Source organism: Piliocolobus tephrosceles, chromosome 6 (assembly GCF_002776525.5).
Source record: "Piliocolobus tephrosceles isolate RC106 chromosome 6, ASM277652v3, whole genome shotgun sequence".
Classification (NCBI taxonomy): Eukaryota; Metazoa; Chordata; class Mammalia; order Primates; family Cercopithecidae; genus Piliocolobus; species Piliocolobus tephrosceles.
The window spans coordinates 71924304-71952138 of record NC_045439.1 but is presented as its reverse complement, the minus strand read 5'-3'; the positions used below and the strand labels follow the sequence as shown (position 1 = coordinate 71952138).

General features: G+C 40.8%; 1 protein-coding gene across 1 annotated transcript; it reads left to right on the top strand.

Annotated features, from left to right (window-relative positions):
• Window positions 1-217: 217 nt before the first annotated feature.
• PSMA6 (proteasome 20S subunit alpha 6) lies at window positions 218-27797 on the top strand. The gene is made up of 7 exons (XM_023189650.2): window positions 218-479; window positions 18093-18187; window positions 19028-19109; window positions 21082-21237; window positions 23220-23398; window positions 24733-24827; window positions 27572-27797. The coding sequence occupies exons 1-7, from the start codon at window positions 404-406 to the stop codon at window positions 27627-27629; spliced, it is 741 nt and encodes a 246-aa protein (XP_023045418.1). The 5' UTR covers window positions 218-403; the 3' UTR covers window positions 27630-27797.
• The last annotated feature ends 38 nt before the right edge of the window (window positions 27798-27835 follow it).

Below are 27835 nucleotides of genomic sequence, written 5' to 3'. Positions count from 1 at the left end.
CTTGTTAATTACACGGACTATTTAGGTCACATTGATAGGCAAATCACTATTCTGGGCCCCCAGGAAGGCTTTTCGTCCTTGCTATAGTCAATTCATTCTCCAGATGAAAGCCTGAAACCGCCACGACCCAAGTTCCACCTCTTCAATCCACTCAAGAGGCCGGCTTGGCGCAAGCGCACACCTTGGAAGTCACCCCGCCCTCCATCCACCACCCCCGTGGGGGGCGGGGCCTCAGAACTCAGCGCTTGAACTGGCTCCAGAGCCATGAGTTTGGCGTGCAAGAGCGGAAGAAATGCGGCTGATACCCCGGAAGCAGTCGCTGCAATTTCCGGGAGGTGCTTGTACGCCTGGTGCGGGAGCTACGGGACCCAGGGATTGTGTTTGAAGTAGTGCTTTTAACAATATGTCCCGTGGTTCCAGCGCCGGTTTTGACCGCCACATTACTATTTTTTCACCCGAGGGTCGGCTCTACCAAGTAGGTGAGTGAACCAGGTTCGCCTGTGGTCCACCTGAATTGCCCTGTCATGGTACGGCCTGGAGCGAGCAGACGCGGCCCGAGTTTAGTCTGGGGCCGAAGCTGGGCCGGAGCTGGGAAGGGAGAACGGCTGAGGCTGGATTGAGCTCTGTGGTGTTTGCACCCCCGTCTGGACGCAGGGATCGGGGGCCTGAAGGCCTGGCTCTCTGCAGGGCGAGCGGCCACACTGTCTAGACCCAATGGAGAGTTAAGGAAGGTAGGGCTGTAATGCCTGACTCCGGCTTCCTGAGGCCCCTTCACTTATTGCTGGCGAGGCACAAGGCCTGTTTCTAAAGGGTAATTGATTCGTTAACGTCTCAACTAATATGCCTCCTCTCCGTTTTCCTTTGTTTGCAGCGTGGACTTCCTGTGGTTAATTCCACACAGGCATTCGGAGCCTGCTGTGTACCAGACACTGCTAGTCCTAGGAGATACAAAGATGAATGTTACCCCTCTTCCATACTGAAGCTCACAGCTTAGAGTGTCAGATACGTTAAACGGATAACAAAAATTAGAAGTGCCAATTTATAAGTATCTACAGAGTTCAAGACATCTTTGGGAAACTGATAGAATGAGTGACTCTCAATTCTAGAGCTGCTCTTGAAATTGGCATCCCCTTTTTACCCACATCTGTTTGAATGCTCCAGTAATTTAAATGCCGATTCTGAGTTGTAGATGAGGTTCTGTGTACTAGTTTACTGAAGAACACCTGTAGTGGAAAGAAACTATCAGTTACTCTGATAGTTTCTATCAGAAATACAGGAATGTATTTTGTTGCGTTGAAATGGTGTCAAGGTTTAGGTTATGATTATAAGCCAGACCCTTGACCTCCTGCCATAGAGAATTTAGTGTCAGGAGAGCTTGATTTACATCTGGTCCGTGATAGTTTTATTTTTGAATGAGTTCAGTGGCTCCGTGCCTTGCACAGTAATATAATCATCTGTGCTTGGAATCATAAGGAGAGAATTGGTCTGTAAATGAGGTTCTCTTCATCTGTAAATTTTAGAAATAAAGATAACTGGGAATGAAACTGCTCAGTGTATTACTGCATAGTGTATATAATGTAGCAAGAAACATCATGATGTTGGATAATTCAATAGCCCTTTTAATTTATCCCCAATTGAAAAACATGATTAAGGATAGAACAAAGAGATAACTATCATCAAGGAATTTTCATTTATTGTGTTAAATTCCTGAGTTTTAAATAATTTTCATATATCAGACTACTGCTTTCAGTGTTCTATTCGTGATTTTTAATGTGTGAACAGGAAAAGTCACTCCGAGACCTATACTTTGTTTCTGTATACTGTATTGTGAAATCCAGCCATAAAACATAATCGTTAATGCTTCCCAGATTTGGTGAGTAGAAGGGCTGAACACAGTGTCATTGTGATAGTTTTAAAAGATTTGGAAGAGAACATCTATCTGAAAACAAGTTCATTATCTAGACAGATTTTTTTTTTTTTTTTTTTTTTTTTTGAGCCTTTGAGACGAAACTTCACTCTTGTTGCCTAGGCTGGAGTACAATGGCGCAATCTCGGCTTACCGCAATCCCCGCCGCCCGAGTTCAAGCGTTTCTCCTGCCTCAACCTCTTAAGTACTGGGATTACAGGCATGAGCCACCACGCCTCGCTAATTTTGTATTTTTAGTAGAGACAAGGCTTCTCCATGTTGATCTCGAACTCCCGACCTCAGGTGATCTACCCACCTCAGCCTCCCAAAGCGCTGGGATTACAGGCATGAGCACCCGGTCTAGCACCGGCCTAGACGGAATGATTTTAATCTCTGTGAATAACACACTCCCTCTGCTATTCAGGGCATTAATTAGACATTGTTAGGAAAAAGAAAGTGAAAGAATAGTACGAGCAAGCAGTTTAGTGGTGAAGAGTTCAGGCCCTGGAGTCATGCCTGGATTCAAATCTCTGCCCTGCTCCATACTAGCTGATATGGGCACTTGCCAGGCATGTAACCTTAGCCTTAGTTTCTCTTTCCAAAGTTGGGCTCATAATCATTCTTCCTTAAATGGTGATTTTGAGGATTAAATAAGGCAATGTATGTAGAGTGCTTAACGTGTGCCTGCCGCATAGTAAATGCTCAGTGAATGTTATTAGATGCTTGTTTGATTCTTTGGCCCACTTTGTTTTTCGGTCTCTTAGATTGGTACCTCTGTATGGAATATTTCCCTTTTTATGGGTCCCTCCATGCTTAGTTCTCCAGTAAAATATATACATAATAGTAATATTCTTCAATACTGTCTGTTTATAAACTTTAGAATCCTCCAAAGACAAAGCATGGAAGGATTACAGAATGCAAGTTGTTAACATTGACAGTAGGAAAATAATATTTTAAAAATGGGATGATGGTGAGGGGAGATTAATGAAAGGTAAGTATACTCCTTCCATACTTGGGACTCAAAAGATAAATGTTGTCTGAAGTTCATATATCAAAAAATAGAGGTATACATTTAAAGTTATAATGCTTGGCCAGGTGTGGTGCCTCACGCCTGTAATCCCAGCACTTTGGGAGACCGAGGTGGGCAGATTACCTGAGGTTAGGAGTTGAAGACCAGCCTGACCAACGTGGTGAAACTCTGTCTCTACTAAAAATACAAAAAATTAGCGCCGGGCGCGGTGGCTCACGCCTGTAATCCTAACACTTTAGGAGGCTGAGGTGGGCGGATCACCTGAGATCAGGAGTTTGAGAACAGCCTGGCCAATGTGGTGAAAACCTGTTTCTACTAAAAATACAAAAATTAGCAGGGCATGATGGCAGGTGCCTATAATCCCAGCTACTCAGGAGGCTGATGCGGGAGAATTGCTTAAACCCGGGAGGCAGAGGTTTTTAGAGCCAGCATCGTGCCATTGCACTCCAATCTGGGTGAGAGCATGAGACTCCTCCTCAAAAAAAAAAAAAAAAATTAGCTGTGCATGCTGGCATGCCTGTAGTCCTAGCTCCTCAGGAAGCTGAGGCGCAAGAATCGCTTGAACCTAGGAGGTGGAGGTTGCACTGAGCCAAGACCATGCCACTGCACCTCCTGGCTAGGTGACAGAGCCAGACTCCGTCTAAAAAAAAAAAAGGTTATAATGCCAATCATAATTATAAACATAATTTATAATTATTAATAACATTATTGGCAGTGTTTGCTCCCAGGGAGTGGAGAGAAAGACTTTTTCTTTTTCTTTTTTTTTTTTTTTTTTTTGAGACGGAGTTGCACTCTTATTGCCCAGGCTGGAGTGCAATGGCACTATCTCAGCTCACTGCATCCTCTGCCTCCCGGGTTCAAGCGGTTCTCCTGCCTCAGCCTCCCAAGTAGCTGGGATTACAGACATGCGCCACCATGCCTGACTAATTTTGCAGTTTTAGTAGAGATGGGGTTTCACCATGTTGGTCTGGCTGGTCTTGAACTCCTGACTTCAGGTGATCCTCCCACCTCGGCCTCCCAAAGTGCTGAGGTTACAGGCATGAGCCACTGCTCCCAGCCTGAAATATTTCTCTTAATGTACATATAGAAGTTGTATGTGTGTGCATGTATTCGTATGTTAAAAATTGTAGAACACCTAGCTTTGTAATCTACTTTTGGGAATTGCCCAAGTTTCTAGAGGGAGGAGGTGGGTTGTGGGGGAATAGGACTGAGGCCCTAGTTGGCCAAATTCAGCCTGGCTACTTTTAGGCCCTTCTCTTCTGTTTGCTGATAGGTGTGGCAAAGAAGAGGAGTAGTAGTCATTTGGATTTGCTTGCCAGGTGTATGTGAGGTGTATGTGAGCATTGCCTGGTTGCTACAAAGAAGGGAACATGCTGATAGGGAACTAGAAAGAAATAGACTGGTGGAGACATACTGAAAATAAAATACAGAAGTGTCATTGTGTATTGAAGCCACAATTCCTGAGTTGAAGTCCTTGCTGCATACCAGCTCTAAGAACTTTTTATCTGTAAAGTAAAGATAAAAACCACCAACCTTATAGGGCTTTAAGGATTTAATTAGACAATAAATGTAAAGTCTTAAAACATTGCATCGTATATATATAAAGTAAGCACTCAATTAGTGTTTTCTGCGTTTTTTTGTTTGTTTTTGAGACAGCTTCGCTCTGTCGCCCAGGCTAGAGTGCAGTGGCGTGATCTCAGCTCACTGCAGCCTCCGCCTTCTGGGTTCAAATGATTCTCCTGCCTCAGCCTCCTGAATAGCTGGGATTATAGGCGCCTGCCACCATGCCAGGCTGATTTTTGTATTTTTAGTAGAGGCAGGGTTTCACCATGTTGGCCAGGTTGGTCTTGAACTCCTGACCTCGTGATCTGCCCACCTTGGCCTCCCAAAGTTCTGGGATTAGAAGTGTGAACCACCATGCCCCACCTTCAGTTAGTGTTTTCTGTAGGGGATGCTGTCAAGAAGAAACAAATGGCTGATGTAAATGGAGTCAGAAATTTCACAAATGACTGAGAAGTACTTACCATTTGCCTCTTTTGCAATTGAAAAAATGTTCTTATTTCAAAGCAATATTTCTCAACCCAGGCTTCTCATGTCCTCCTTGAATCTGATTTGAAATTCAATGCATGTGTGTGCATGCATACACATACATACATACATGTGCATATATACATAAATATGTATATAACTACACAAAAAAGGTGATGGGATCAAATACTGCTGTATTTTCAAACCTTATATTCCCCCTCCCCCAGTGCCAAGATTTCTAATGACCCCACCCGCTTAAGGAATCATTGTTCTAAAGAGTAAAAGGTAAAGAGGCACTTTATAGTGAACCACACATCTCAATTACGTAGCCTAAAAGTTTAGGGAAAAGCAAATTAGCAGCTTCAAAAAAATCTTAATAACAAAAGTTTTTTTTTTGCCACACAGCATTGAAATTGAATGTGAATATACTTTCCTTGCCCCAGTAGAACATCCCTTGTTTTTTAATAACTAAACTCATAGAATGTGTGTCTCTCAATTCACTTTTATTTTTCAAGCCTATGTTTATATGGAAGAAAATCATATTTACATCCTGAAACTCTACAGCATTCTAAACAAAATTATGGGTGGGAAAAGTCTTAAGTTACATTTCTAACAATTGGTAGGACCTCAAAATCACCTGTAAATGCTTTGCAAAGCCTGATGAGTGATATAAAGGAAATATATATCTCTGCTGTTCTCATAGCCTGAGCTGTGCACACTATGAGCCATCGTCTTGCATTGTGTGCTTGTCCTGAACATTTTGCCTTTTATGTTTAGCCATTGTATTTTTCTAGTATACAAATGAATCTCAGAAAAATTGGGGAAGTGTTGGAGAAAATTGTAGGGAAGGAAACAAAGCAAATAAGATATTAATGTGGAAGTGACATTTCTGCATACAGAATAACTGTTTATACCATTTTGTTTGAGCAAGGAAGCAATTTACTTCTTAACCTAATGGTTTGTTGTTGGGTTGAACCGTGAAACTGCATGGTTGTTTTGTAGAACTACAAAAAAAAAGTTTTGACTTTTTTTAACCTGTAAAAATGGCAGTTTTGTGTGGTTCAATCTAATACTTAAGTATTTTACTATGTATTTAAGATTTAGAAAATTGGGGGCTTGGAGTCGAGTGTAATGCATTATAATTTTTCCCATTTAAAAAGTGAAAAATGGGGCTGGGCATGGTGGCTCACACCTGTAATCCCAGCACTTTGGGAGGCCGAGGCGGGTGGATCTCCTGAGGTCAGGAGTTCGAGACCAGCCTGGCCAACATGGTGAAACCCTGTCTCTACTAAAAATACAAAAGTTAGCTGGATGTGGTGGCAGGCGCCTGTAGACCCGGCTACTAGGGAGGTGAGACAGGGGAATTGCTTGAGCCCAGGAGGCGGAGGTTGTAGTGAGCTGAGGTCGCACCACTGCACTCCAGCCTGGGCAACAAAGTAAGACTCCATCTCAAAAAAAGAAAAAGAAAAAAAAAAGGAAAATGGACTCTCATTTATTATTTTCTTGCATAATCTTGGACATTCAAGAATACTTTACTCAGTTTGGGGTTTTACAAGTTTCCAAAATTTTAGCCCAAACCAAAGTATTTGGTGATGTAAATAGTGTTTAAGTACTGTTGCCAACATTTGAATCCTGACTTTAAAAAATATCCTTTTAAAATGCTGCCCATAAGCTATTATTTTTATCTTTATTTCTTTATTATTATTATTATTATTATTATTATTATTATTATTATTATTTTGGAGACAGAGTTTCACTCTGTTGCCCAGGCTGGAGTGCAGTGGCACGATCTTGGATCACTGTAACTTCCAACTCCCTAGTTAACTCAATTATCCTGCCTCAGTCTCCCAAGTAGCTGGGATTACAGGCATGCACCACCATGCCTGGCTAATGTTTGTATTTTTAGTAGAGACAGAGTTTCACCATGTTGGCCAGGCTGGTCTGAAACTCCTGACCTCAAGTGATCCACCTGCCTTGGCCTCCTGAAGTACTGGGATTATAGGCGTGAGTCACTGCATCCAGCTATTTATTTTTTGAGACAGGGTCTCACTCTGTGGCCCAGGCTGGAGTGCAGTGGTGTGATCGTAGCTCACTGTAGCCTTAAACTCTTGCACTCAAGAAATTCTCCTGCCTCAGCTTCTCAAGTAGCTGGGAATACAGGTGTATACTACCATGCTCAGATAACTTTTTATTTTTATTTTTAGTAGAGATGACATCTTGGTGTTTGCCCAGGCTGGCTTGAACTCCTCCTGGGCTCAACTGATCCTCCTGCCTCCGCTTCCCAAAGTGTTGGGATTAGAGGTGTGAGCCACAGTGCCCAGCCTCCTTTTTTTTTTTTTTTTTTTTGAGATGAAGTCTCACTCGGTCGCCCAGACCGGAGTGTGGTGACGCAGTTGGCTCACCGCAAGCTCTGCCTCCTGGGTTCAAGCAATTCTCCTGCCTCAGCCCCGATAGTAGTTGGGGTTACAGGCACCTGCCACCACGCCCGGCTAATTTTTGTATTTTTAGTAGAGACAGGGTTTCACTATGTTGGCCAGGCTGGTCTTGAACTCCTGACCTCAAGTGATCCACCCACCTCAGCCTCCCAAAGTCCCAAAGTGCAGAGATTACAGGCATGAGCCACCGCACCCGGGCTCTTTTTTCTTAATTGGCCTTCATGTACCATAGGTTGTCTGTATCTGCTCTAAACCATGATACTACTTTTTACCCTGCCAGTGTTTCTTTAAAAGATACTCTAGGTTTTGTCTCTAGATTCTTTGTTCTGGCAGTTTCCATTTTTCTGGAAATTATTTTAAAACATTTAATGGCTGTAGCGTTAAAATGGGGATTCATTTATACAAGCCTTTATTGAAATTATGCGCAACTTGATGAGTACTAAATAGTACAAAAAGGGTGCTATAGGAAGTGACTAACTGCCTAGGAGAGCCGGGAAAAGCTTCTCAGAGATGAATTGGCCCAGATGAAGATAAAATAAGGAAATTTGGGGGACCAGTGCATAGATCAGTCAGTGTGGATGGAGTATAGACAGTAACAACTGGAAGAGTAATTATAGCAGTATTTTGAAGGGGCTTGAGTACCATGCTAGAGTTTGGACTTTGTTCTATGTGTTTTGGACAGAGCTGGAGGGGGGGTGGCTTTAAGAATGGCAGGGTAATTAAGTAACATAATAGGGAAGTTGAGTGTAGAAATGGGATTACAAAGGGGACTGATGGTTCACACCTGGAATCCCAACACTTTGGGAGGCTAAAGCTGGAGGATTGCTTCAGGCCAGGAGTTCAAGACTAGCCTGCACAAAATAACAAGACCTTGTCTCTGCAGAATATATAAAATGAAATTAGCCAGGTGTGGTAGTACACACCTGTTGTCCCACATACTCTGGAGGCTGAGGTAGGAGGATTGCTTGAGCCGAAAGTTTCAGGTTGCAATGAGGTACGATCACACCACTGCACTCCAGCCTGGACAACAGAGTGAGACCTTGTCTCAGAAAAGAAAATGAAAAGGGGACTGATGGCAGGAAGAACAGTTAGAAGAGGTTTGCTCAGTATCAGTAATTCATATAAACCCTAATGAGTGAATTAAGGTAATGAGAGAGAAAGGATGGAGGGGTCTCTTGAGCTTATTTTTAAAATTTTTATTGTAGAAAACTTTAGACAAATGTAGATAGATTAGTATAGTGACCTTCATGTACCCATCACACAGCTTCATCTGATGTCAATATTTTGTCATTCTTGGTTCCTCCCTTTCCCACACACTCTCTTCTAGAGTATGTTAAAGCAAATCATAGGTATAAGAGTGGACGTTTCTTGGGAAAAGGTAGGAGGTTAGAGTCAAGAGTGATAACCCAGGTTTGTAGCTTAAAAAACTGAGTGGTTAGTAATACAATTATGAAATAAGGACTGTAAGAAAAGAAGCAGGCTTATAAAGAGGAAGAGTTTATTTTTAGTCGTGTCTGTGGCTAATAAGCATAGGTATTTGAAGAAATAGACATTTATGATTATAAGTCCAGAGCTAGAGAAGACAGATAAGTAAGTGATTATCTAGGTTATAGCTGAATCCATGGTATAGGGTAAAATCATCCAGGGATGGAGAAAATAATAGAATTCTGGGAAATACCAGTATTTCAGGAGCTGGCTGAAGAGATGAAAGCGGTGAAGAAGATTGAGAAGGGAAGTTCAGAGAAGAAGGAGAGGAATAATAGAAATGATATTCCTAACAAAGAACTTTACATTTGGCCGGGCGCAGTAGTTCACACCTATAGTCCCAGCACTTTGGAAGGCCAAGGCAGACAGATCACTTGAGGTCAGGAGTTTGAGACCAGCCTGGCCAACATGGTGAAACCCTGTCTCTACTAAAAATACAGAAAAATTAGTTGGGTGTGGTGGTGTGTGCCTGTAATCCCAGGTACTTGGGAGGCTGAGGCAGGAGAATCACTTGAACCTGGAAGGCGGAGATTGTGGTGAGCCAAGATCGCTCCACTGCACACCAGCCTAGGTGACAGAGTGAGACTCCATCTCAAAAAAAAAAAACACTTTAAAATCCAGTTGGTCAGTTACACTGGCCACATTTTATGTGCTCAATAGCCACATATGACTAATGACTATCATATTGGACATTGCAAATATAGAACATTGCCAGCATCACAGAAATTTCTGTTGGACAGCACTGGTCTATATAAAGAACGAGGGCCCCCTTAATGAATCCTGGTAAATTCGCAAATGCATTCTCTGTTGAGAAGCATTTTTTATATGTAAAATGTTTTTTATTTTGTGGGACAAAAGTTTATGTGGTAGGGAAGATACTCTTATCTTTTGTGGCTTTTACCTTTTTGCATTGTTTAAGCAATAAGCATGTATTCATTTATTTAGTTCAGGGATGACGGACGCAAATGCTTACACAGACCAGATAAGTAATGCCAGTGAGTGAAACAGGCTGGGTGAAAGATAACAGGAAATGGTGGGACCTGTGGAAAACTACAAAACACCTGCTCAGCTTAGGTGATTTTTTTTTTTCTCTGTGGCCAGTTGCTATGTGGGATTGGGGATCAAGTGTTACTAGAATTTTTTTTTTCCCTAGGAAAAACTTAATCACCTCTGTAAAGACCCTCTGCCTGCTTTTGCCATATAAGGTAACATTCACAGGTTCCAGGGACTAGGACATAGATATCTTTTGGGGATGCATTTACCAGTCTACCAGAGGGTTAATGATTTTATTGACCCAAAGAACCAGTTTTTGACTTAGCTGGTTTTTCTCTTGTTGTCTGTTACTCTTGCTTGATTTCTGGCCATGTCATCCAGGCTGGTCTCAAACTTCTGGGCTCAGGTGATCCTCCTCATTCAGCCTCCTAAAGTGCTGGGGTTACAAGCAGGAGCCACCACACACAGCCAGAATCACTACAAATTTAGTGGCGTTTGAACAATACACATTTATTATGTCATAGTTTCTTTATGTTTTTCATTTGTTGCCAGTAGTATTCTACACGTAACAACTAGGTCAAGGTGGTTGCTAATGTGGTTCCGTTCTTTTTTCTCTCTCTTTCCATTTCTAACATTTGCTGAGTGGCAGTGTTAAAATCTTCAACCATGTGGGACTGGCCATTCCTCCCTGTAAGTTTGTCAGTTTTGAAGCTCTCTTATGAGGTGCATATATATTTATGTCTTTTTTATGAATTGATCCTTTTACCATTATGAAATGTCTGTCTTTATCTCTGATAATATTTTGTCTTGAAGTCTACTTTGTCTGATATTAATATAGCCACTTCAGCTTCCTTATGCTTAACTGTTTATGTGGTATGCTGCTGTTTCATCCATTTATCACCATATTTCTGATAGATAACATATAGTTGGGTCTTGCCTTTTTTTTCTTTTTTTTTTTGAGACGGAGTCTCGCTCTGTCGCCCAGGCTGGAGTGCAGTGGCGCGATCTCGGCTTACTGCAAGCTCCGCCTCCCGGGTTTACGCCATTCTCCTGCCTCAGCCTCCCGAGTGGCTGGGACTACAGGCGCCCGCCATCTCGCCCGGCTAGTTTTTTGTATTTTTTAGTAGAGACGGGGTTTCACCATGTAGACCAGGATGGTCTCCATCTCCTGACCTCGTGATCCACCCGTCTCGGCCTCCCAAAGTGCTGGGATTATAGGCTTGAGCCACCGCGCCCGGCCGTTTTTTTTTTTTAATCTTGAGACAGAGTCTCGCTCTGTCACCCAGGCTGGAGTGCAGTGGCCCGATCCTAGCTCACCGCAACCTCTGCCTCTCAGATTCAAGCAGTTCTTCTGCCTTAGCCTCCCAAGTAGCTGAGATTACAAGCATATGCCATCATAACCGGCTAATTTTTGTATTTTTAGTAGAGGCAGGGTTTCACCATGTTGGCCAGGATGGTCTCGAACACCTTCTGAGGTGACCCACCAGCCTCGGCCTCCCAAAGTGCTGGGATTACAGGCGTGAGCCACCGTGCCTGGCAGGTCTTGCTTTTTTATCCATTCTAACAATTTATGCCTTTAATTGGAATATTTAGTCCTTTAACATTTAATGCGGTTGTTGATATGGTTAGATTTATAGTTTATTGTTTTACTATTTGCTTTTCTGTTTTGTTTGCTTGTTTGTTCCTCTGTACCTCCTTTCCTACCTTCTGTTGGATTGAGTAGTTTTTAGAATTGCATTTTAATCTATTAATTTTTTGGTTACTACTTTGCATTTTTTTTTTTTTTTTTTTTTTTTTTTTTTTTTAGTGATTGCTCTAAGGATTATATACATCTCTTAGTCTTCTTAGAGTTAGTATTTATCACTTCACTTAAAATGTAGAAAAGTTGGCCGTGCATGGTAGCTCACGCTTGTAATCCCAGAACTTTGAGAGGCTGAGGCGAGCAGATCATCTGAGGTCAGGAGTTCGAGACCAGCCTGGCCAATATAGTGAAACCCCATCTCTACTAAAAATACAAAAATTAGCTGGGCATGGTGGCGGCACCTGTAATCCGCACTACTCAGGAGACTGAGGCAGGAGAATTGATTGAACCCAGGAGGCAGATGTTGCAGTGAGCCGAGATCGTGCCATTGCACTCCAGCCTGGGCAACAAGAGCGAAACTCCATCTCAAAGAAAAAAAAAAAAAAAAAGTGCAAAGCTTGAAATGTTACTTACTCCCTTTCCCTTCTATAAAGTAATACATCTACATATTTTAGAAACTCCACAAGTGTTACAACTTTTCCTTTAAAAAGTCATGTATTTTTAAGGAAAGGAATAAAATAATTCTTTGTGTTTGCTCAGATATTTACCATTTTTGATGTTGCCCATTTTTTAAGATCAGAATTTTTATCTGGTATCATTTTTCTTCAGCTTGAAGAATTGTCTTTAGCGTTTCTTGTGCCCATCTGAAAGTGTCTTTATTTTACCTTCATTCTTGAAGGATATTTTTGTTGTATGTATTCTGATTTGGCAGGTTTTTCTTTTCACCCTTTAAGAATGTTATTCCACTATCTTCAGATTAAATCAGCAGACATTTATATATTGTTCTCTTGTATGTAATTTGTTTTTCTCTGTTTTCAAAATTTTTTCTATTTTTGGTTTTCAGACATTGGACCATAATGAATCTATATGTGATTTTCTTTGTTTTCATTCTGCTTGGAGTTTTCTGAGGTTCTTTAATCTGAAGTTTTTTTGTCTTTTGCCATATTTTGAACATATTTAGCCATTATTTCTCCAGATTTTGTTTCCCCATTCTTTGCTCTCCATATAGGACTCCAGTTATACACGTCTTACACATTTTGATGTAGACCCACAGATTCATTGTTTTTTTCCGACTATTATTTCTGCCTTTTTAAGATTGGATAATTTGATGCATTTTCATATTCACTCACTCTTTCCTTTCTCACCTCCGTTCTACAGTTATGTCCATTTGGTGAATTTTTAAATTTTATGTATTATACTTTTCAGTTCTACAATTTACTTTTGCTTCTTTCATTTTCTCTTTGCTGAGATTTCCTGTCATTTTTCATTTTGTGAACATTTTCCATCATGTCATTGAGCATAGTTACAATAACTGTTTTTAAATCTTTGCTAATACACCAACATCTGGGTCATCTCAAGATTGTTCTTTTTGAGAATTAAACACAATATTCCTGGGTTTTGTTGTTTGGTTTTGGTTTTGGTTTTTTAGGTTGACTTGGTTTGTTTGTTGGTATGTTGAGAGTTCTGGATTGTATCCTGGACATTTATGAATGTTATTTTGTGAAGACTCTGGATTCTGTTACATTTCTCCAAAGAGTGTTGACTTATTTTGTTCTAGTAGGCAGTTAATTTGGTTATTCTCAAGCTACAAAGTCTGTCTCTTGGGTGGCATCTTAAATCTCACTCTGTTTCTTTTATCTTTAATTAGGCCGCTTGGAGTCTGCCTTGTGTGTGTTGTTACGGAATCTGCCAGAGATTTGGGCAGTGTTCATATATAGAAGTTGGGACTCTCACTCCCTAGTGCTCTCCTTTCTCTCCCTCGTTTTTCTAGCAGCTATTGTTACCCCAAACTGTTCTCTAGTTCTTCAGGCCAAAAAGACTGAATTTTCTGTGGGAGTTCAGCCTTTACTGCTCTCAGATTATGAGCCACAAAAATGGGAAGCTCAACTCATGCCATTCCTTTCTCCAACTGTTGACTTCCCCTCTAGAATCTGACTTTGTGGTGTCTTTAGGTAGTTGTTGTTTTGTTTAGAGTTAGTTTTTATTTGTGGAGGGCTGATCTGATAGAAGCTTTATTAGCCATATCAGGATCAGAACCAAGAAGCAATGTGAAAGTTGTACAGCTCGCCCTCCATATTTATGGGTTCCTCATCCATGGATTCAACCAGCTGATCATAAATATTAAGGGAAAAAATTGCTCCTGTACTGAACACATACAGATGTTTTTCTTGTCACTATTCGCTAAACAATGTAGTATAACAACTCTTTAGCATTTGCATTGTATTAGCTAGTGTAGTGTAAGCTAGAGATAATTTCTTTCTTTTTTTTTTTTTTTTTTAGATGGAGTCTCACTCATTGTATTAGCTTGTGTAGTGTAAGCTAGAGATAATTTCTTTATTTCCTTTTTTTTTGGACAGAATCTTGCTCTGTCGCCCAGGCTGGAGTGTAGTGGTACAATCTCAGCTCACTACAACCTCAACCTCCCAGGTTCAAGCGATTTTCCTGCCTCAGTGTCCTGAGTAGCTGGGATTACAGGCCTCTGCCCCCATGCCCGGCTAATTTTTGTGTTTTTAATAGAGACAGGGTTTCACCATTTGGGCCAGGTTGGTATTAAACTCCTGACTTCAGGTGATCCACCTCTCTCTGCCTCCCTAAGTGCTGGGATTACAGGTGTCAGCCACCATGCCTGGCCAAGTTAGGGATAATTTCAAGTATACAGGAGGATATACATAGGCGATGTGCAAATGCTGTGCCATTTTATATCAGAGACTTGAGTTTCTGTGGATTTTGGTATCCATGGGAGGTCCTAGAACCAATCCCCACAGATAGGGAGGCACCAGCTTTTTTTTTAGAAGTTATTTGTAGCATAGGCTGAATGCAGTGGCTCACACCTGTAATCCCAGCATCTGGGAGGCCGAGGTGGGTGGATCACCTGAGGTAAGGAGTTCAAGACCAGCCTGGCTGGCATGGCAAAACCCCATCTCTAAAAATACAAAGATTAGCCAGGCGTAGTGGTGCACACCTGTAATCCCAGCTACTTGGGAGGCTGAGGCAGGAGAATTGCTCAACCCAGGAGGCAGAGGTTGCAGTAAGCCAAGATCGCACTTCTGTACTCCAGCCTGGGCGACAGAGTAAGACTCCATCTCAAAAAAAAAAAAAGGTATTTGTAGTGTAATGGGATGGTAAAATTTTGCTATTATAATTAACCAATTAAATTGGGGTTGTGGCTCATACCTGCTATAATCCCAGCTACTCCAGAAGCCAAGGCGGGAGGCTCATTTGAGGCCAAGAGTTTGAGACCAGCCTGGGCAATGTAGTGAGACCCCATCCCTAAAAATGTTTTTTAAATTAGTTAGGCATGGTGATACCCACCTGTAGTCCCAGCTGCTCGGGAGACTAACGTGGGAGGGTCTGAATCATAAGTTTGAGGCTGTGGTGAGCTATGATTGTGCCATTGCACTCAGCCTGGGTGACAGAGCAAGATGCTGTCTCTTGCTCCATAATGATAATAATGATAAAACCAGTTAAATCCAAGCCATATTTGAAGATTTCTTTTCTTTTTTTTTTTTTTTTTTTTCCTGAAACAGGGTCTTGCTCTGTTGCCCAGGCTGGAGTGTAGTGGTGCGAGCACAGCTCACTGCAGCCTTGACCTCCTGGGCTCAAGTGATCCTCCTGCCTCAGCCTCCCAAGGAACTGGGACCATAGGCGCACCACCATGCCTGGCTAACTTTTTTTTGTAGAAACAGGGTCTTGCCATGTTGCCCAAGCTGGCCTCAGACTCCTGGGCTCAAGCGGTTCTCCCGCCTTGGCTTCCCAAATTGCTAGGATTACAGGCATGAACCACTGCACCCAACCAAGGATTTCCTTAAGGCGATTTTTCTGTAATCATTTTTGCTCTATTCTTTTGTCATCTCTTAAATATTTAGCCATTTAGAAATATTTGATGATTTATTACAGTTTCTATTAAAGGAGAGTCTTTAGCGTGATAGGCAGTAGCTTTCGCAGCTGGTCCTCATCACCTGTGAGTTTTTGAACAGATGAGGCCAGGGCTCAGACTCAGTGCCCAGAGTAACACTCGAAGACAGAATTTTGAAATAATCTGTTACATGTCAAAATGTAAATAATGATTGAGATTATGAATAATTATCTTAAAGTTATCTTCTGTGTTTTCATATTTTCTACCATGAACATGTATTGATTTTTGTTGCTTTTCCCCTGATTACAAAATATGTGCCCAGGCCAGGCACAGTGACTCATGCCTGTAATCCTAAGGTGGGAGGATCCCTTGAGCCAAAGAGTTTGAGACCAGCCTGGACGACATAGCAAGACCCCATATCTATTTTTAACTAAAAATAAACAGGCCAGGCATAGTGGCTCATCCCTGTAATCCCATCACTTTGGGAGTCTGAGGTAGGAGAATCGCTTGAGTCCAGGAGTTTGAGACCAGCCTGGGCAACATGGGAAGACTCCATCTCTACAGAAAAAAATTTGAAAATTAGCTGGATGTGGTGATATACACCTGTGGTCCCAGCTACACAGGAGGCTGAGGCTGGAGGATCGCTTGGGCCCAGGAGGTCGAGGCTGCAGTGAGCTATGATCATGCCCTGGTGCTCCAGCCTAGGCAACAGAGCAAGACCCTATCTCAAAACCCACCAAAATATGTGTCTATTATTAAATTTAAACATTGCAGAGAGTGGCCTGGTGGCTCACGCCTGTAATCTCAGCACTTTGGAATGCTGATATGGGAGGATCACTTGAGCTCAGGAGTTCAAGACCAGCCTGGGCAACATAGTGAGACCTAATTTCTACTAAAACTTTTTTAAAAAAGAAAAATTTGGGCTGGGTGCAGTGGCTCACACCTGTAATCCCAGCACTTTAGGAGGCTGAGGCCGGCAGATCACCTGAGGTCGGGAGTTTGAGACCAGCCTAGCCAACATGGTGAAACGCTATCTCTACTGAAAATACAAAAACTAGCTGGATATTGTGGCGGGCACCTGTAATCCCAGCTACTCAGGAGGCTGAGGCGGGAGAATCACTTGAGCCCGGGAGGCAGAGGTTGCAGTGAGCTGAGATCATGCCACTGCACTCCAGCCTGGGTGACAGAGCGAGACTCTGTCTCTAAAAGAAAAAAAAAAAATTTGCAGAAATATATAGCATATAAATTGGTAGTCTCATCTGTAATCATACTGTCCAAAGACAACCATTATCAGTTATACTACATGGTACCAAAGTAGATTTTTTTGTAAGCTATTATTTTGATCCTAGTGTTTTAACCAATAGAATGGATTGACAGCAGCTAGAAGTGCATAAGCTGAAGTCTGTTACAGATAGAGTCATATGTTGGCCTGGCGTGGTGGCTCACGCTTGTAATCCTAACACTTTGGGAGGCCGAGGCAGGCAGATCACCTGAGGTCAGGAGTTCGGCACCAGCCTGGCCAATGGGGTGAAACCCCACTTTACTAAAAATACAAAAACTTAGCTGGGCATGGTGGTGCACACCTGCAATCCCAGCTAGTCGGGAGGCTGAGGCAGGAGAATCACTTGAACCCGGGAGGCAGAGGTTGTAGTAAGTTGAGATCATGCCACTACACTCCAGCCTGGGTGACAGCTCCATCTCAAAAAAAAAAAAAAAGAAAGATAGAGTCATATGTTGTAGGTAACACGAAAATTGCAAAAAGCATGATCCAGAAATATTCAACTTGGTAGACAAAAATCAATGCAGAATAATCAAACAGCCATTAAAACTACATGTGGTCAAATTAGTTACTGACCAAAAGTTCACAGAAGTATTAAGTCTGGAAAAAATTTAGAGCAGCTAAATTTGACCTGGGAAAACCAGACTTAGAAATAGTGGCCACAAAAAAAAACTTTTGAAATGACAAAACATCATTAATAAAGATGCAGTATGATCTTTATGATCAGTATGCAATATGATTGGGGTGGGGAGCAGTGGCTCACACCTGTAATCCCTGCACTTTGGGAGGCCAAGGCAGGCGGATCACCTGAGGTCAGGAATTCAAGACTAGCCTGGCCAACATGGCGAAATCCCGTCTCTACTAAAAATACAAAAATTACAGGCACATACCTGTAATCCCAGCTACTTGGGAGACTGAGGCAGGAGACTAGCGTTAACCTGGCAGGCAGAGGTTGCAGTGAGCCGAGATCGCACCACTGCACTCCAGCCTGGGTGACAGAGCAAGACTCTGTTTCAAAAAAAAAAAAAAAAAAACTTTATTGGAAATTGGATGCATCAGCCTAATGAAAATAATTTCAGTAAAATGAAAATGGAAGAAATGGAGTTGGTTTAACTGTGACTTATGGTCATTATTTTTATTTTGCACATCTTGGAATCCTATATGAGCCTTCCGTGTTCATGTAGCTCTTTATCATTGTTTTTAATGACTATTTATTATTTCATTGCAAGAATCTACAATAATTTATTCCAACTTAAAAAAAAACTGTTCTGTTTTCCAGAATATGCTTTTAAGGCTATTAACCAGGGTGGCCTTACATCAGTAGCTGTCAGAGGGAAAGACTGTGCAGTAATTGTCACACAGAAGAAAGTACCTGTAAGTAATACTGCCCAAATAGTTAATTACAGAATACAAGAATTTTTTGGCCAGGTGCAGTAGCTCATGCCTGTAATCCCAGCACTTTGGGAGGCTGAGGTGGGCAGATCACCTGAGGTCGGGAGTTCAAGACCAGCCTGACCAGCATGGAGAAAACCCATCTCTACTAAAAATACAAAATTAGCCGGGCGTGGTGGCACATGCCTGTAATCCCAGCTACTTGGGAGGCCGAGGCAGGAGAATCGCTTGAACCTGGGAGGTGGAGGTTACGGTGAGCCGAGATCACACCATCGTACTCCAGCCTGGGCAACAATAGCGCAACTCCATCTCAAAAAAACAAAAAGAATTTTTCATGGGTTTGTAGAAAAGTGTATTTTTATATACAAATATTAACATAAAAAAACAACAAATATTAACATGATTCTTGCTTTAACTCTGCTTTCCTGTCATCCAAGAAGTGTCTATTGAACATCTATATGCAGTTCAGCTGTGTGGACAGAATTAGCATATTAAACTTCATGGTGTGATTGTAAGCATAATGGGATTTAAGTCTTTTGTCTTTGGGGACCTTGAGACATTTTTATTAAGCTATTGTTTGTCCACAGGAAAAGTATCATCTAGAAAAGGAAAATAGAGCCCCTCGAAACCCTTTTTTTAAAATTGATTTTAACTATAAAATGGTCAGAAGACATTTATTATACAGCTTATTTTTATGGTTCCATAGTATTGTTTTCTCCAAGAAGCAGGGCAAATTAAAAATAAAAACATTTTTTTTTATTATAACTACACAGAAACCTGTACATGTTTTTTAAAATTATCTTTGTTTATTTTGCTTATTAGGACAAATTATTGGATTCCAGCACAGTGACTCACTTATTCAAGATAACTGAAAACATTGGTTGTGTGATGACCGGAATGACAGGTAATTAGCTAGACATGTGTAGATATACAAGCCTTTTGTTATTTTCTTCAAAGTATTTTGAGTTTTGTATTAATTTTAAACTTATACTGATTTCCTGATTTTCAGGTGCCATGAGTGGATTTACAGTCTTCAAGACTAGTATCAATACTTTAAGAGTATTGTGAGCTTTTTTGAAACTATACATATAGTATAATTAAATGTTTATGCTACTGTCAGAGAAACTGGGCTGAGACCCCTTTCATAGATGATTTTATCTTATTTCAGCTAGTGTTAGTAGTTTAAGAGGACCTACGTCAGTGTATCTCAAACCTGGTTATAATGGCACCGGTTAGAAGTGAGTGAGAATTATTATGAAAATTATTTTAGATTGGGCACAGTGGCTGACAGTTGTAATCCCAGCACTTTGGGAGGCCAAGGTGAGAGGATTGTTTAAGACCAGGAGTTCAAAACCAGCCTGGGCAACATGGTGAGACTCCATCTCTATAACAAATGTAGAAATTAGCTGGGGGCTGGGCACAGTGGCTCACACTTGTAGTCCCAGCACTTTGGGAGGCTGAGGCGGGTGAATCACTTGAGGTCAGGAATTCGAGATCAGCCTGGCCAACATGGTGAAACTCCGTCTCTACTAAAAATACAGGAAAAGGCCAGGCGTGGTGGCTCACACCTGTAATCCCAGCACTTTGGGAGGCGGAGGCAGGCAGATCATTTGAGGTCAGGAGTTTGACTAGGGAGGCTGAGGCAGGAGAATGGCGTGAACCCAGGAGGCAGAGCTTGCAGTGAGCCGAGATGGCGCCACTGCACTCCAGCCTGGTGGACAGAGTGAGACTCCGTCTCAAAAAAAAAAAAAAGGAGTTTGAGACCAGCCTGGCCAACATGGTGAAACTCCATCTCTACTAAAAATACAAAAATTAGCTGGGCATGGTGGCGCACACCTGTAATCCCAGCTATTCCAGAGGGTGAGGCAGGAGAATTGCTTGAACTCAGGAGGCAGAGGTTGCAGTGAGCTGACATTGCACCAGTGCACTCCAGCCTGGGCAACAGAGTGAGACTCTGTCTCAAAAAATAAAAATAAAAATACCAAAAAACTTAACCAGCTATGGTGGCAGGTGCCTGTAATCATAACTACTCGGGAGGCTGAGGCAAGAGAATTGCTTGAACCCGGAAGGTAGAGGTTGCAGTGAGCCAAGATCATGACACTGTACTGCAGCCTGGGCAACAGAGCAAGACTCCATCTGAAGAAGAAAAAAGAAAAATTAGCTGGTATGGTGGCACATCCCTGTAGTCCTAGCTACTCAGGAGGCTGAGGTAGGAGGCTGCAGTGAGCTATGATGGCTTATTGGGTGCCAGTCCAAGACCCCATCTCTAAAAAATAAATGAAAAACTAATTTACTAATTTAAGCCTAAAAACAAAGATTAAGAAAGATTATTCTCCTTAATACTTTTGTTGTTTGTTTGTTTTTGGAGACAGTCTTACTTTGTCACCCAGGCTGCCTCTTCCTCCTGGGTTCAAGCAATTCTTATGCCTCAACTTCCCGGGTAGCTGGGACTACAGGTATGCACCACCACGCCCAGCTAATTTTTGTATTTTTAGTAGAGACAGGGTTTCGCCATGTTGGCCAGGCTGGTCTCGAACTCCTGGCCTCAAATTTTCCCACCTGTCTTGGCCTCCCAAAGTGTTGAGTCACCATACCCTGCCTCTTGAATGCTTATTCTTACTGGGTACTTGTAGAAACTATTTTGACTGCTAATGAAAGGCTCAGTATAAAAGGGCAGTACTGTGTAGAAAGCCTAATGTTTTTAAATTTTTTTTGTATACTTGTTGATGAGTTATTTAGTATTTATTGGGGTACAAAAAGCCATAGTGGACCCTTTCTCTTTAACTCATGTATATCTATATGGTGGGAAAATTGCCTGGCTTTCAGGTTTGTTCTTTCCTTCTAACCAGATAAACCTTTGTTTTTTATGCTATAAGCTGACAGCAGATCCCAGGTACAGAGGGCACGCTATGAGGCAGCTAACTGGAAATACAAGTATGGCTATGAGATTCCTGTGGACATGCTGTGTAAAAGAATTGCCGATATTTCTCAGGTCTACACACAGAATGCTGAAATGAGGCCTCTTGGTTGTTGTAAGTATGCTAAGAAGTCTCCCAAATAATTGATGAATTGTAACTTTCTACAGAACATGTATACAGAGTTATTTAAATAACACTTGAGTTCTGAACATGTGGTTTGGAAAATAGAGTGGGAAAATCTTTTTAACAAATCAGAACTAAAGGATAGGTTTCACAACAGTATGTCAGGCATTATCTTTAAGCTTTAGATGCTGTTAGACTTTTTATCAAAATAGTTCCATTTGGAGTATGTGATTTGAAAGATGCAAGTCCTAATTTTATTAGGATGTTGTAATGAGATTCTACTGCAATTCCAGATTACTAATTCCATAGAAATACCTCCATCAGGCATCTTAAAAATGTAGCTGTTTCTTTTGACCACCCTAAAGAATTAGGGTCACACACAGGTCTGTGATTCACATTTTTAGAATAAATTTCTATTTTTGAAAACAAGTAAAATTATATTGGGAGAGGGATGAGATTTACTGATTTTTAGATGTAATGTAATAAATTAGCCTGAAAAATTCAATGCATGTTTGTTTCTGACATTGTGTCTTTCATTTATGAGCATTAAAGCAGTCAGTGTAATGATTTCTGTTTAGCATCTGACACTCTTGGCTTCTCACTTAAAAATTACTTAAATCCAGCTGGACGTGGTGGCTCACGCCTGTAATCCCAGCACTTCGGGAGGCCACAGTGGGCGGATCACGAGGACAGGAGATCGAGACCATCCTGGCTAGCATGGTGAAACCCCGTCTGTACTAAAAATACAAAAAATTAGCTGGGCGTAGTGGCGGGCGCCTGTAGTCCCAGCTACTCGGTAGGCTGAGGCAGGAGAATGGCGTGAACCCAGGAGGTGGAGATTGCAGTGAACCGAGATTGCGCCACTGCACTCCAGCCTGGGTGACAGAGCGAGAGTCCATCTCAAAAAAAAAAAAAAATTACTTAAATCCTATTCATCTTGCAAGACCTTGAAGGAAAGAAGTATTTGTTGTTTCCCCAAGCAGTAAGTGGGTACCTTTTTGTGTTGCCCTTATATTTTGTATATATCAAATATAAGAAAGCAGTTAAACCTTAAGTACTCTGTTACCTACACTGAGTAGAAAGAAATTTAATGATGGTGTTTAATTGTATGCCTATAATGTGGTGACATTAGAATTGTAACAAAGTTACATGTATAGAATTTAGAGCTTGGTTTGTGTGACTTACTAGAGGAGTATATACCAACCGTAATGAAGATGAGCAGTGTAAAGGTGAGCAGGTAACCTGTAAGTGTATTTCAGTTTGCACCAGCATTGCCAAAGTGTGTCCCATACACTGTTCCCTGGAACCTTAATAAGTATTTCTTAAAAAAAATAAAAATTAAAAAAAAGGGTATTTCTTGGTCAAACAAACTGAGGAACTACTGAGTTAAAGTGAAATAGGTCAGTCTGCAACAAAATATTTCAGAACATGTAATATGCTATTATTTAGTATCTGTTTCCAGAAAAGGTATACAAAAGTGTTTTTGGGCCCGGCACCATGGTGCACACTTGTAATCCCAGCACTTTGGGAGGCTGAGGCAGGAAGATCACTTGAACCCAGGAGTTCGAGACCAGCCTGGGCAACAGCGAGATCTCGTCTCTTAAAAAAAAAAAAAAAAAAGTGTTTTTGAGGTTTATTTGACCTGGCAATATCTTGAAGGATTAGGGTTCAAATAAACATGCTTGGATAACAGCAAGGATTGGAAAAACTATTTTTAAATTATATTTGTAGTTATTCAGACTGTTTTTTTAATCTGTGATAAATCCTTTTGTGAAATGGGAATTTATCTGTTACCTAATTTACCTGTGGTGATAACCTGTATTTTGTTTTTCAGTTTTCCTAAAGGAAAATACATACCCTAAAATTGATGGCTAAAGTAATGATTAGTGGCAGCTATGTGACACCACCAAGAAAGAGGAGATGTCATTGTATAAAACTAAAACATACTTAACTAGGGTCTTTTCTCTTTTTAGGTATGATTTTAATTGGTATAGATGAAGAGCAAGGCCCTCAGGTATATAAGTGTGATCCTGCAGGTTACTACTGTGGGTTTAAAGCCACTGCAGCAGGAGTTAAACAAACTGAGTCAACCAGCTTCCTTGAAAAAAAAGTGAAGAAGAAATTTGATTGGACATTTGAACAGACAGTGGAAGTAAGTCAACTAAAAGGAGCTGACTTTTTTTTATGTTATATAGAACAGTGAGGATCTTTGTATAATTTCTATAAAAAGCTATTCCTGAATTATATCCTAGGATTCAAGTTTGTCAACTTAATAATGGAATTGATATCATACAGCTGGCATAGACAAATTTGGGTTACTTTTATTCACTTAATTCGTTATTTCATAATGTATTTGAGGTGGCTTTCAAGAAGACACATATAGTAGGAAAATATAAATAAAAATAGGAACCAGCTGGGCATGGTGGCATACACCTGTAGTCCCAGCTACTTGGGATGCTGAAGCTGGAGGATTGCTTGAGTCCAGGTGTTCGAGGCCAGTCCTATTTACTGCCAGGAAATTAAAAACAAAAATTTTAGTAGATTTGGAGTGTTTACGTCTGGAATTAAAACCATTCTGAACATGCTAACAACATGCTTCTGATAAATGACCAAATAAAAATTACAATCTAATGCTTTTATGTTTGGTTTCGAAGTATGCTTAAAGGAGATAAAAAGCTAGTTCGTGTTCAGGAAGTACTGGGTCCTGTCTAAATGTTTCTTGAAGGTTTTTAAAATTGCAATTCTTAATTAATTATATAAATAACCACATCAGGTATAAAAACACTTAAGGCCAAGCATGGTGGCTCACACCTGTAGTCCCAGTACTTTGAGAGGCAGACAGATCACCTGAGGTCAGGAGTTCGAGACCACCCTGGCCAACATGGTAAAACCCCGTCTCTACTGAAAATAGAAAAATTAGAAAAATTAGCCGGGCATGGTGGCAGGCGCCTGTAATTCCAGCTACTCAGGAGACTGAGGCAGGAGACTTGCTTGAACCCACAAGCCTGAGGATGAAGCGAGCCAAGCTGGTGCCACTGCACTACAGACTGGGTGACAGAGTGAGACCCTGTCTCAAAGAAAAAAAGCAAAACAAAAAAAATCAACAACAAAAACACTTAAAACATTCTTAAATTGTTTTTACTGTAAATTCCTTGAAGGTACAGGGAGTATAATTCATCTTTATCCTTTTCCCATTTCACCCCAAGTGCTAAGTGAAGCGTGGTGCCTGGGTCATGAAGCCAATAAACTGTTTTATATAAATCATCCTATTTAATTAATGGACCCCTTTATTATTTGACTTGGTAGAAACAAGTTTCTCATCATTGGGAGGCCATGCATTAGAGTTAAGCAGTCTGTTAGTAACATTGAACTACCTCATTAAAACACGGAGCTCCTGATTGACTCCTGATTTGAATAAACTAGGAATGAGAAAACCTTGGAATCTCTAAAAAATACAATATTTTAACATTACGTACTCTTTTTCAGACTGCAATTACATGTCTGTCTACTGTTCTATCAATTGATTTCAAACCTTCAGAAATAGAAGTTGGAGTAGTGACAGTTGAAAATCCTAAATTCAGGTGAGTGATATTGTGGGCCAAATGCAGACTAGAAAGGTGGAGGCATGTGAGTCCATGTGTCCTATAATTTGTGGGGGAAATCTTTTTTCTGTAACTGTCATTATAGTTTTTTTTTCTTTCCCCAGCACCTGAGATCTGTTTTAAAACATACTGTACTCTCTTAAGAGTCAGATACGAAAGCTTTTCTCCTTATTTCAGAGTGGTTTTATATCTTAACACCAGAGATAACATAAAGTTACCTTCCTACCTTCCTTATGTAAGGAAAAAAGTTAGCATAGTGTTTTCTTTTTTTTAGTTTAAGGCCAATACAAATTCAATTCCCAAAGTAGTAGTTTGCAAGTTTTTCAGATAGAACTTTGGTTATTTAGTGGTTATTTAAGTAGAACTTTTAGGAGCAATATGAGCTACTGGTATATGTCAGACCCTTATCTGGAGATCTTTGGAAAGCCCACATTTTGAATACAGCTATTTGACTTGCAGATGCTGGATATGGGTGTGTGTGTTCTTACTCACTAAGTGACTAACTCCCACACATCAGCCTTATAGCTTCCATGATTCAAATCCATACTGAGTGCTTCACATAATCAGCTCATTTAATCCTCCCAGCAACCCTGTGAGTCAGTTGATATACCATGGACCAGGATGCTGTTATATTTAACTAATGAAAATACTGCAGTTAAATCCACAGATGCAAGGAACTACTGGGAGGCATTTTAACTATGAGGTGTATCTACTGTTAGATCACAACCATAAAGACACATGGTCATGGTTGTGGTATGGGGTACGGGAGTGATAAACTAAGCTTAACTAGACCTTGAAGAGGTTTTTCGTGGTGTTTTTTTTTTCCTAATTTGTTCTTTTGGTTGCCCACAGATAAGTCAAATAAACATGACAGATTTAGAAGAATTCATAGGACTTAAAAAAAAAAAAAAAAGACAGGAGCTGGGTGATGTAGCATGCATCTGTAGTCTCAGCTCCTCAGGAGGCTGAGGCAAGAGGATGGCTTGAGCCTTGGAGTTGAAAGCTGTAGTGCACAATGATAGTGCCTGTGAATAGCCACTGCACTCTAGCTTGGGTAACATAGTGAGACCCCATAGCCACAACACCACCAGAACCGAATCTATCCTAGCTTTTTTTCCCTATAGGAAGAAGTCATAACTTGGATTGGGGTAGGGGTGAGGGGTAGGGGTAGAGATCAAGTTGCTTTCGAAAAAGGTGCCTTTTTTTTTTTAAGCAATAAAAATTTCAGCAGTAATAATTTTAAAATCTCTCTAAGGAACCTACAATTAGTTCTTGTTTTCTTTTCTGTTTGGAGACCTTCCTGCCACCTTTAAACTTGTATTTGTATCTGTTATTTTTAAAATTGGTAAGGAACCAAAAACCTTGTCTTCAAAAAACTTTGTATCATTTATAAGTTCTGTGATAGTAAATATATGTAAATAATTACAATACATAGCATAAGCATCAACAACTATTTAAACTACTTAATATTGCCTTCAGTTGCACTAAAAAATGTCCTTTTGACAAATTTTACTTGTTAGAAGTCTAGTAGTAATAGGTCACATTAACAAGGTTGCCAAATAATTGATTCCTTTCAAGGCAAACATCATTTAGAAAATACATGTTCAGGGCCGCACATGGTGGCTCACGCCTGTAATCCCAACACTTTGGGAGGCCATCGTGGGCAGATCACTTGAGGTCAGGAGTTTGAGACCAGCCTGGCTAACATGGTGAAACCCCGTCTCTACTAAAAATACAAAAATTAGCCGGGTGTGGTGGTGGACGCCTGTAATCCCAGCTAGTTTGGAGGCTGAGGAAGGAGAATTGATTGAGCCCGGGAGGTGGAGGTTGCAGTGAACCAAGATTATGCCACTGTACTCCAGCCTGGGCAACAGGGTCAGACTCCATCTCAAAAAAAAAGAAAATATATGTTCAACATGGAGCACTCTCTGGCTGGTAGACTATTCATAGAATTACAACTTTATTTTCACTGAATCTGAACACTTTAATATGCTTAAAATTTCTTCACGAATTTTTATCTTTGAGCTGACATAAATTTGAGTTATACTACATATAAATGTATTTTGATGGCCGGGCACGGTGGCTCACGCCTGTAATCCCAGCACTTTGGGAGGCCGAGGCAGGCAGATCACGAGGTCAGGAGTTCCAGACCAGCCTGGCCAATATGATAAAACCCCGTCTCTACTAAAAATACAAAAATTAGCTGGGCGTGGTGGCACGTGCCTGTAGTCCCAGCTACTTGGGAGGCTGAGGCAGAAGAATCACCTGAACCTGGGAGGCGGAGCTTGCAGTGAGCTGAGATCACGCCACTGCACTCCAGCCTGCGTGACAGAGCAAGACTCTGTCTCAAAAAAAATTAAAAAATGAAAATAAATGCATTTTGACATAGAAGCTAAATAAAATGCTTTATAGTTTAGCTTTATATTATTCAGTTGAAATATTTTCTTTCTTAGCTGCAGTTAAAGAATTTTGTTTTCAAGATACAATTCTAAATCTGTTGTCAAATAAGTAAACATTTTTGTGTATAGGTGAAGGTGATATAATATCTGGGAATTCCTTCAAAATAATCTGAGGGAGGATAAGTGTGTGTAGATTGGTTTATAAATTGATAATTGTTGAAGTAGGTCAATAGGTATATGGGAGTTGATTATACTATCCTACTTTTATGTGTGTTTGAAATTTTTTTTTCAAATGGTTGGTTTTTTCCCCCTTTTGCCTTCTAGGATTCTTACAGAAGCAGAGATTGATGCTCACCTTGTTGCTCTAGCAGAGAGAGACTAAACATTGTCGTTAGTTTACCAGATCCGTGATGCCACTTACCTGTGTGTTTGGTAACAACAAACCAACATTATGGAGGTCCCTGGATTAAAAAAGGAACCTCTCCCACTCCTCCTGCCACTGAAGTGGTTAGGACTCTATATAAATAAAAACAACGCTTTGGGAAAATAATTGCATCCTGTTGTTTTCACCTCCTATTTTAAAATTTA